Raw genomic sequence first — 10,552 nt, 5'->3', positions numbered from 1 at the left:
ACCTGTGTATAAAAGACTTAACACATTTCATTAGTGCCTGACAATATTTAAGCATTATGTTATCCAGCAAATGAATGTCCATCTGAGCTGGGGTCAGCGGGGGTGCAGTTAGTAGTCAACATGGGGTGTCCTGTCAAATTTCATGAGGGCTGAGTCCAGTCGTTCGATTGGGAATGGTTCTTATACACCTCAGTGCCAAAAGAAGGGCATCTGGCCACCTTAAGTTCGTTTCAGCACAAATCTGGGCCAGTTTATTCTTTAAAATCCCGGTCTGGCGTTCCACTGTCCCAGCAGATTCTGGGTGGTGAGGGCAGTGAGTTGCACATAACTCCTGTACAATCTGTCCAGTAAAAATGAATTCCACGATCACTGTTGATAGTCACAGGGATGCCAAAACGTGGCACAAAATCTTTAAGCAAAATGTCACAACAGTCCTGACACCTGCTTTCCTGCAGGGAAAAGCTTTAACCCAATTGGTAAATACATCAACTAAAACAAATACATATCCAGAACCACAACATGTAGACATCGAAATAAAATCAATCTGAATATTCACAAAAATTCCCCAAGGAGGAGAGTGGGCTGGCCGCTGCACACCAATCTCGTGTAACTGCAACAACCAGTTTTCCCCCCCCCCCTTCCCTTGGTAGGCAGCCAAGCGGTGTCCTTGACTGGGGCCAGCGCATGTTAGCCATTCTCTACTTGGCTTTTTTTTTTTTTTTTTCTCTTCATTTAACCTACAAAGGAAACTTTTACTCTTCAATTATACACCTTTTTCATACCATGAACACATAAACAGTACTGTTATACAGTACAGAAGTATTATCATTCAATGTATGCCACATATACCCTTTCACTAAAATAATCTTATTACAGAACTTTGGAAGAACAAGCCAGGACAAGCACACCCACTTTGAGAAGTTCACTTAATATAACTTCTAGTCCAATAGCTATCCACCATCCCCAGCCCTCTGGCTAAAAGTCTGAGGTAGCCAGAAGGATCCCTTGTACAATATGGGGAGTGGGTTAACTTTTCATGTCCTTGCTCCTGGGTTCAGTCCAACCCCTGGGGCGGGGATCGATTTCACACCGCAGCAGCCAGGCCGGCCTGTGTCCCTGAGGGGCCATCCCGGACGAGCCCCCAAATTGTCGAAGAAAAACTCAGTTCTCACTTTTTGTTTGGATGCAGCAAAATCAAATACTTTATTATTTCTCCAGTAATTACCATGGAGGGAGAGAGTGCCATAGGACACAGGGTCCTGGACAGGTCTCTCAACTCTCAAACAATCACAGCAAGCCTTTATACCTTTTACAGACAATTTCTAGCAATAATACAGACAGTAAAAAACAACAAATACATATTGTTTATACATAAGCTTTCCTCCTATCTCACTAGAAAAACAAGACTGCAAGACTGCACATTGCAAGGTCGTAATAACTTTCACACAATTCACTCTGTCTTACATTATCTTGCTTCCTCACGTCACCAGGGTCACAGTTAACCTAACTCATGCTAACTAACATTCATTAAGATCTCTTCAAAACCTTGTTAATTATTTACTGGCTTCCACAGACCCTACAAACAGCCACCACCCGCTGGGTCCCTTTTAACTCTTGCTGCTGCTGCTCCTGTTCCCTGGGCCACTTCCCCGCGGCCCCGGCACCTTCACCCTTGGCTCGGGCTGAAGTCCTGCTTGAGTCCCTGCAGCCAGCCAGGGGCACACTCCTTGCTCCTCTGGTTCTGGCCAGCAACTGAAACTGCCCTCGCTAGCAGCTCCTTTTATATGAGCCTGCTGGATTCTGATTGGCTGCTCCCTGCAGCCTCTCTCTGGTTATCTGCTTCCCCACAGCCGCTCTAGGCGGCCTGGAGGACTCAATTCTACTTCTCTTTTCCTGGCATGGGGTGTGGTAGGACCTCCGAGCCTAATACACCCCCTCACAAAGCCCTTGCATTTTTTTTGCCATTAACAAAAAGCAAGAAAGGGCATGCCCCTGATTTATTTTCTTTCTTTGATAGCCAAATTTTAACCATGAATCTTCAAAATCTGGGCTACCATAAGGACAACCCACTCCCCATCCCATGCTCTTAAGAAGTGAACGTCATGAAAGCTCTGATCTGTAGAGAATTATTGCGGTTTTTATTAAGCAAGTTGTTAAAAATGCAGAATAATTTTAAAAAGTAACAATCTGATGGGAAAAGAGGCTGGTATCATATTTGTAGGACAAATCTCTAAGATTTTAACAGTGCTAGCGTGGCTTAATTGTGTTTTCTTAACATGAGTCATTAATAAGCATCCAGCGGCTTGGATGTTTCATGTTATGCTCCACCCTAAAAGCAGATCTTGAAGAATATGCTCAGTAATCAATTAGTAAAACATCCAGCTGCTGCTCCATCTGTCTATCCAACCAGCTCCACCTGTCTATGCATCACTACTCCATCCACTAGGCGGGGATGTTGGTTGATCTAAACTCATTATGGCAAGGTAAAAACTATCATCCTTTGACATCACTAGGAGTTTAAATTGGGATTGCTATCTGGGTGTAAAAACACACTTTTCTCTAGTGAAAGCTTGTAACAGAGGTTAATTAACTTGGGTTCGTTCGACATGAGTGAATAACACACCTCTTTTTCCTAGTTGAATAATGTGTAACTCACTTTAACAGCAGAAAATGTGTCAATCTCAAAACTCATTTTTGGTTTTCAGGCAAAGGAGATCAAAAAAAAATTGGAGCAACTCAAATAATGGAGCTAATTTAGACCTGTCCTGTTTTAGATGTAGAGGTCAGTTTCATTCTGCACTGCATCACACTATGGTGACCAAAAACAAATGGAAAATGAAAACCGGAAAGAAGTGTGTTTGTGTGTGTTTTTAAGTTCATGTACAATTAATTTCCTACAAATTTCTCAATAAAAAAGTTTGGGGAAAAATCTTTTGGATTCTGTGGAAAAAAAATTATTTGAAGGAGAGAAAAAAAGTTTCTCTATAAAAGAACTTCAACCATCTCAACACATGGAGTTGGAGGATGTGAAGGAATCCTTGGAAAAGTGTTGGTTTCTCCTTTAGTCCCAATCTTGCCAAGCCCAAGTGATCAAAAATCAGGAATCAGGACCTTCAAAGCATGAGATTGGCTTAAAAATGGTGAGATTTTAAACAACAACAACAACAACAACACCACCACCACATGTTTCATCCTGTTCATTTACTGCCTGGTTTTGCAATTTTTGGTGTCACTTTTCTGGCTTTTCCACGCAACCCCCATTTAAAAAAAAATGAAAGCTGAGATTCCCAGGAAATCACTTGACTCCCAGAGCTGGGGGCTTTGAGCATAACATGAAATATGGCAATGAAATGGAGAAAGTTGGCGACAATGGGATCCAGCTAAGATACTCTCAGGTTGAATCCTGTTCTGAAGGTTGAAGCCTCTTGGCAAATTCCAATTTTCTTTTCTTTTCCTCCTCACTTTCTCGGCGGGCGGTTGGTTTTGGGCATTTTGACGTCATGAGTGAATTCCCCGTTCATGGAGAAGACGGTGATTGTAATCTCCCCTTTCCCAGACTTGAACATCATCCTGCCTCTGGTGGTGTCGAGCAACATCAGCGCATTCTCCTGAACACGCTTAGGTGCCTCCTCCAGCGCTTCCAGAGCATATTCAAAGCAGCCCCTCAGCTCCTGCGTCATCACCCCAAAAGACTCCAATTTGTTGCGAGCCCTCACTACACTTGATACGTTCAGAGGTGCGGGGCAGGTGCCGAGCCGCGCCAGGTAAACCTCCCCTGTGGGCTCGTCGACGGTGTAGACTGGTTTCCCGTCACTGTAGGACACGCTGATCTCACATTCGCCCTTCCCGGAGATGAACGGCAGATTTCTCCTGCTGCAATGGATCACCAGCTTCGCGTTCTCCTGCACGCACGCGGGCTCCTTCCGGAAGCCCCGGATGGCGCAGTCAAAGCAGGTTTTCAGACTCTTGGGTGTCTCCTCCCAGACATCCAGGCTCCTCCGGGCTCCTTCCAGGTTTGCGAGGCTCAGGACCCTCAGGCCAGCCGATATCCTCCCTAGAAAGATATTCAAGCTATGCGAGGTGACATTATAGCTGGGTTTCTCAGAGCCCTGTTTATACGAGACGTTAATTTCGCATACTCCTCTGCCGGACACGAACACCAGCGATTTCCCGTTCCAGTGGAGTGTCATCTTGGCATTGTTCTTCACGCAGTCAGGCTCCTTGGTGAAATGCTCCTCCGCGCACTGGAAGATCTCGTCAAGCGATTCGCTCATCATGCCGCTGGACTCCATTTCCCTCCTCACCTCCCGCAGGCTACCAGCGCTCAGCTGATGGGTCTTGCCCAACTGAGAACCCATGTTGGCCTCCTCTTAATTGACTCAGAACCTGGCTCACTAACCAAGGGGATCCCGCCTTGCTGCAGCTGGGCCTGAAAACAAAAAGAAAATCAATCCGTCATGGAACAATTTAATTACAGCCGAGTGATGTCGCAGGACTTGCAAAGCGACTTCTCAGAGAACGGGTTGGATTTGAACTCCTGCCGCTTCAGAGTTTGCTGAAGAACCCAGCGTTGCAGGAGACAGACTTCGAGTCTACGCTCTGGGGAGGGAAGTCGTCCCTGCTCACGACAGCTCAGAAACGGAGCCCTAGGGTGGGCGTGTTACTACAAATGGAGTTGGCCCTGGCAGAGCTGGGAGGGGCACCTCGAGCTGGGATAGCAGGAGGGCTGCCGTTCTGGATTGAGGGGCACCAGCAGAGATGTGGGGTGGAAGTCGAGGGCTCAGGAAGGGGCTACAGGCCAAAATCTTTAACCATACGGAATTGCAACGCAACTGAAAAGAATAGAAATGACATTTCTCTTGTCCCTAAGGAGGCCGAGTCTCCCCTTGCCTCACATAACTCATATTTACACCGGAATAATGACCATCACCAGATCAGGATTCTCCACTTGCTCCTGAGAGCTGATACCTGATTTGCACAGGCTTTGTGCGAGTGTCAATAACACAAGGTGGCAGGAAACAATTACCCGAAGTTGGAGGACGGCAGCTGGGGCACGGGCGTGTGATCATTACGAACGCCCCGTGGGAATCTACGGTTTACCTCTCGCCATCCTGAGGACGGACCATTCAGTCCTACCCAGGGGTGAGCTGCAGCCGGTTCGCACCGGTTCGCACAAACCGGTTGTTAAATTTAGAAGCGGTTTTAGACCCGCTTGTTAACCAGCTTCCCTGCGCGGGAAGCTTTGATGGGCTCTGGCCGGGAAGGGTGTAATTCCTCCTCCCGGCCGCCGGGGGGCGCCGTGCTGCGCCGCGGGAGCCATGTGAGCTGCCTCCTGGCCCTGGGGCTCCTGCTGCTGCCTGGTGGGGCCCCGGCTGCGTCCGGCTGCTCCCAGCCCCTCCCCCCGGGGGAGTGTCTGTGCCCCTCCCCCGCCTCCCCTTCCCCCAGCCACCCTCCCCGCTCCCCTGCCTGCACCCCGCCGCAGCCAGCCCCTGTCACCCCACTGCCCCCAGCCCCTGCCTGCACCCATTGCCCTGCACCCCATTGCACCCCTGCCCCAGCCCCTGCCTGCCCCCTGCCCCCGCCCGTCTGCAGCCCCTGACTGCAGCCACCTCCTGCTCCCAGCCGCTCTACCTGTGTGAGTGTCTGCACCCCTCCCCACTCCCCTGCCCACAGCTGCCCCCTGCCACCCTCCCCGCCCGCAGCCTCTGCCCCCGCCCCAGCCAGCCCTCTCTGCACCCCTGCCCAGAGCCAGCCCCTGCCATCCGGCCTGCCCTAGCCCCAGCCACCCCCCTTGCCTCCTGCCACAGTCCCTGCCCCTGCCACCCCCGACCCTGCCACAGCCCCTTGCCCCGCCACAGCCTGTCTGCACCACCTGCCCACAGCCAGCCCCTGTTGCAGCCAGCCCGTGTCACACTCCCTGCCTAAAGCCAGCCCTGCCCCACGCCCCTGTCTGCAGCCAGCCCCATGTCCACTGGTGCCCTGCAAGTTCAGTAACCCTGCACACCTGCTTCAATGAGGGGGGGAGGGAGCAGCTGGGACCCACACGTGCACGCCCTAGAGTGACCAGACAGCAAGTGTGAAAAATCGGGACAGGGGTGAGGGGTAATAGGAGCCTATATAAGAAAAAGACCCCAAAATTGAGACTGTCCCTATAAAATTGGGACATCTGGTCACCCTAGCACACCCCAGGGAGTGGCGGGGACCCACACATGTGAAACAGAGTCATTTCTAGTTCAGCCCCATCTTTTTGAAAAAGAACTGTCGGTCGGGTTAACATACATCTGTATTTTCCTGGACATGTCAGCCTTTTAGGTTCTTAAATCGCTGTCTGGGTGGTAAATTTTAAAAATTCCTCCCAGGAAAATACGGCCGTACGGTGACCCTATTGGTACCAAAAATCCATCCTGTGGCACATCCCTTAAATCAGAACTTTTTATAGGGAACCGGTTGTTCAGATTTTAGCAGCTCATCACTGGTCCTACCCTTTGCTTCCTGTCTTTGAAGCAGTGACTCACCCAGGAGAGGACCTTCCCTCTTGTCCCATGACGGCTTCCATGACACAAGCACCCATCAGCGAAGCTGAGCGGGGGTTGTTCGCTGCCTGGGGATTGCAAGCTCAGTGCGGACGTGCACTTTGCTTCTTCAGCAACCGAGGGAAGGGGAAGTGAATCCCAGTGGCAAGGCTGCTGGGTGCTGGGCCTTTCGCAAGCGCTGGAGTGAAACGCATGTTTATTTCAGACCAAAGAGACCAGCAGGGAAAACAGAATTCATGCAGATCAGGAGAGGCACACGCATGTCAGCTTTGCGTGGAAAATCGGCTCACATCCCATCCGCGTCCCAGGTACAAGGGAATCCAGCTCTGTAATACCCTGGGTGCATGTTTCTTAGGTGTTGATCCTGGATCTTTAAACCTTCGCCATCGAGTTCTGGGTCAGGACAACAGAGGCAAAGCCTGCAGCCATATCTCCACTGCTGCGATGAGCAGTACCTCACCCACCCACACCACAACACACCTTTCAGGATCCAAGGGTCCCACACCTGCCTACCAGAAACCCTGCGATACCTCGGCCAGGGCGTGAAATGCCCCAACCACCAGACAATCACCACGCTCTCGAAGGAACTCACAGAGGGCAAAAATGCTAAAAGACAAAACCAACATCACCGGGGGGTGAACGCTCTTCACAAAGCGATCGATTCGTCTGTGATCTCTTCGTCCCCCCCACAGAAATGGGAGGTGTTAGAAAACTCCCTTTTGGGGGAGGCGAGTCTCTCCAGCCCTGCTCCCCACCCAAGCCCACCCCCGCCAGAGCCCGGAGGCCCCACCCTCATGGCCGGAGGAGCCCTGGCGAAACTGCCCCAACCCCCGGGTCGCCAGGCGACCCCAAGCACCGGCCCAACCCTGGGACCAGCCTGAGCCACCCATGGCTTGAGCCACCCTGGCCTCCCGGCCAGCCCAAACCACCGGCCATCTGAGCCCCGAGCTCTCGGCTGCCGGCCCAAGCCAAGGCCCCGCTGGCTTCGGGGGAGAGGGGGAGCGTAGGTGGGGCCATGACCTGGATTGTGATACCCGCTGCCCGGGATTGAAGAAATGCCCTGCACAACACGGGTGCTTAACCAGCTTTGTAAGAAGTTCAGACTCTCCGGTTCCCATCTCCAGAGCCGGAGCAGGGCTCGGTGTGGCTCGAAAGTGCTTGTTTCTCTCACCCATTGAACTTGGTCCAATACAAGATATTATCTCGCCTACCTTGTCTCTTTCAAGAGCACACGAGTGAACTTCAGCTCCCTGCGGTAGAAGACGGTTCTTCACGTCAAGCTCTCGGGGCACATCAGCCTCGCTCTGGAGGTTATCGATTGGATCCCTGCCATCGACCAAGACAGCCGCTGTTAGCTTCGAGGATTTCGCTCCCTGATTTGACGTTTTAAGGAGGGAATCATCAACGGCCATAATTTTTGCAAGAGGTATATATATGCCTGTTCCACCGGGAAATGCACTTCAGGCCAGTTGGAAGCAGAATCGAGAAGGAAAGACAAAGACCAAGAAAGCAAGAAATCTCGCTACTCACCCGGCCAGGGACGAGCTGAAGAGACGAGACGCTCTGCGCTTTCCCTCTCTTCCCAGAATCAAAGACAGCGGAGAAGATTTAGCTGCATCCAGAACACATGACGGTTACTTTTAGTTTCCGAATGATGCGCACATCTGTACACTGCCTGCAGCAGCGATTTTCTCTCTTGAGGTTTTGTGGCCAGGAGAGAGGAAAAGAAAAGCCGGTTCCTGACATGTCCGTGGGGCCAGGGGTGAGCTCCGTGACCTTGCAGTGGGGCCTGGTGGGTTAGGGCAGGGGGGCAGGGGGCTGGGAGCCAGGCCTCCTGGATTGGATTAGCACTTGGCTACACCCAGGGCCGGTGCAAGGAAGTTTCACGCCCTGCTCGAAACTGCCACCTTGCACCCCCCCACTCCCTGTGGCAGCTCTGCCCTGAGGCGCCCCCCCCCCCGGCAGTTCCCCCCCTACCCGGAGGCGCCCCCCCCCTGGTAGCCCTCCCCCCGGGGAGCCATCCGGCACCTCCCCAGCCCAGCTCACCTCTGCTCCAGAATCCCTGCCGTCGGCCATCGCGGGGCTCGTGCCACGTGCACTAAGCAGCGCTGCGGAGCTCTGCCCGGCCCCCGGCGCCCCCGCCGGCAATGAGAAGAATCACGTGGGACGGAGTGGCCGCTGCGCTGGGAGGGAGCGGGAGTCTGAGCCGCCGGCAGCCCAGGGGTTCCCCATCGACTCCGCTTCCGCCTCTCGCCGCGGTGCAGTTCCGGAGCCGACGGCCGAGCGATCGGGGACCGATTTTATCACGTCCACACTAGACGTGAGAAATGGATCCTGATAGATCGATCACTACCCGCCCATCTGGCAGGTAGTGTAGACGTACCCTGAGGTAGACTCCACACCTCCCAGCAGGGACACCCCTGTCCCCACCCCTCCTTCCGCTCAGAGGTGTCTGGCACCCAGCAAGTTCAGTCCAGCTCAGGGCGGCCCTCAGGCTAAGAGCAGTTCTTCTCCCCGATGCTCGGCCAGAAAAGAGAACAACGTTTCCCCACCCCGCATTCATGTCCATGTTGGATTAAAGCCAATAGTAAAACCATCTAACACACAGGTCAAGGAAGGAGTCTTTGTCCACCTGGGCATGATGCTGAACATTATCCCGCAGTACAAGGCTGGTTTAAAAGGCAGAAAACACTCGCTGGATGTAACCTGCACGATCCCACGTTAAGGTTCATACATGGAACGATGCAGTTAAAATATCAGCGTCCAAAAAGTTTGGTCCATCCCCTGTAACGAGTGACATGAAGAGGGGTGTGTGGAAACCAGCTTCAGGAATGTGTGTAGCTTGTGAGCCGACACTTGGGCAAACGCAGCTGTGTCTGCGGGACCCTGGGCAGAGGGGGACGTTCATGGACAGTAAACACAGCCTGGGCCTGCAGCTTTCCCCCCTCCCCGGTACCTGTCCGGGGAGAGCTCATTCAGACCCTGCGTTCACCCCCGTCAGCCGGGCTCTGATCCCTGCGTTTCAGGGCCTTTGGCTCTCAAACTTGGGGGCATTTTCCAGATCAGATCAAAACCGGATTAGGAGAAAAGCCAGATCTCCTGTGAATGGAAAATCCCAGGGGAGCCAGATGGAGCTGGGAGTTTGGGACCCCCCCCCCCGGGGAAAGGGGGGGCAGGGGCCCCCATGGCAGGTGGCGATGAGGGGGAGACCCAGATCACAAGGGGGAGAGGATGGACAGACCAGGGAACCAGCTGCTCCCTGCCCCCCCCCCCATCTCCGGCTGCAGGGGAAGAAAGGAAACTGAAACTAACAGGAGAAGTGGCGCCGGGGGGGGGGGGGGGGATTTTAATTCATCCTGCAGCAGAGCCGGAGCCAGAGAACCACGTCGTGCTGAGAGAACAGGAGACACTGGAAGAGCTGGGGTAGGAATATCACTGACACCCCCCCACACCTCAGATCCGCTGGTGCCCCTCACTCCCAAGCTGCAGCCCAGGCAGAGCTGTGGGGAGCCCGGGGCTGGGCTGGCAGGGGCTGCGGGTCGGGAGTGAGGGGCACCGGCAGAGCTGTGGGGAGCCCAGGGCTGGGCTGGCAGGGGCTGTGGGTCGGGAGTGAGGGGCACCGGCAGAGCTCGGGGGGGCAGGGCTAGCAGGGGCTGCAGGTCGGGAGGGAGGGGCACCGGCAGAGCTGGGGGAAGGGCTAACAGGGGCGGCGGGTCGGGCGTGAGGGGCACCGGCTGAGCTGGGGGGGGCAGGGGTAGCAGGGGCTGCAGGTCGGGAGTGAGGGGCAAAGGCAAAGCTGGGTGGGGGCAGGGCTGGGCTGGCAGGGGCTGCGGGTCGGGAGTGAGGGGCACCGGCAGGGCTGGGCTAGCAGGGGGCTGTGGGGCACTGGCAGAGCTGTGGGGAGCCCAGGGCCGAGTTAGCAGGGGCTGCGGGTTGGGAGTGAGGGCACCGGCAGAACTGGGGGCAGGGCTGGGGGCAGGGGCTGCGGGTTGGGAGTGAGGGGCACCAGCAGGGCAGAG

At 54.0% G+C, this 10,552-nt stretch overlaps 1 protein-coding gene across 6 annotated transcripts; it reads right to left on the bottom strand.

Annotated features, from left to right (window-relative positions):
* Window positions 1-2,136: 2,136 nt before the first annotated feature.
* LOC120392489 lies at window positions 2,137-8,655 on the bottom strand. 6 transcript variants are annotated; one of them, XM_039517275.1, is made up of 4 exons: window positions 8,580-8,655; window positions 8,064-8,145; window positions 7,745-7,859; window positions 2,137-4,429 (listed from the first exon to the last, which is right to left on the bottom strand). In XM_039517275.1, exon 4 carries the CDS (start codon window positions 4,356-4,358, stop codon window positions 3,459-3,461), a length of 900 nt encoding a protein of 299 aa, XP_039373209.1. In that variant the 5' UTR covers window positions 4,359-4,429; window positions 7,745-7,859; window positions 8,064-8,145; window positions 8,580-8,655; the 3' UTR covers window positions 2,137-3,458. The 6 variants fall into 6 exon arrangements, 5 of the variants coding, with proteins under 5 accessions (XP_039373209.1, XP_039373213.1, XP_039373211.1 ...); XR_005591699.1 differs by lacking the exon at window positions 2,137-4,429 and adding an exon at window positions 7,108-7,139; XM_039517279.1 differs by lacking the exon at window positions 7,745-7,859.
* Window positions 8,656-10,552: the final 1,897 nt, after the last annotated feature.

The sequence above is a fragment of the Mauremys reevesii genome, unplaced genomic scaffold (genome assembly GCF_016161935.1).
Source record: "Mauremys reevesii isolate NIE-2019 unplaced genomic scaffold, ASM1616193v1 Contig1, whole genome shotgun sequence".
NCBI classification, from domain to species: Eukaryota; Metazoa; Chordata; order Testudines; family Geoemydidae; genus Mauremys; species Mauremys reevesii.
Note: the sequence above shows the minus strand (reverse complement) of the source record. Positions and strands in the feature narration are given on the sequence as shown.

What these genes read in the sequence shown, in the direction of transcription:
- LOC120392489 (XM_039517275.1), bottom strand. Translation starts at nt 4,358, where the DNA reads ATGGGTTCTCAGTTGGGCAAGACCCATCAGCTGAGCGCTGGTAGCCTG.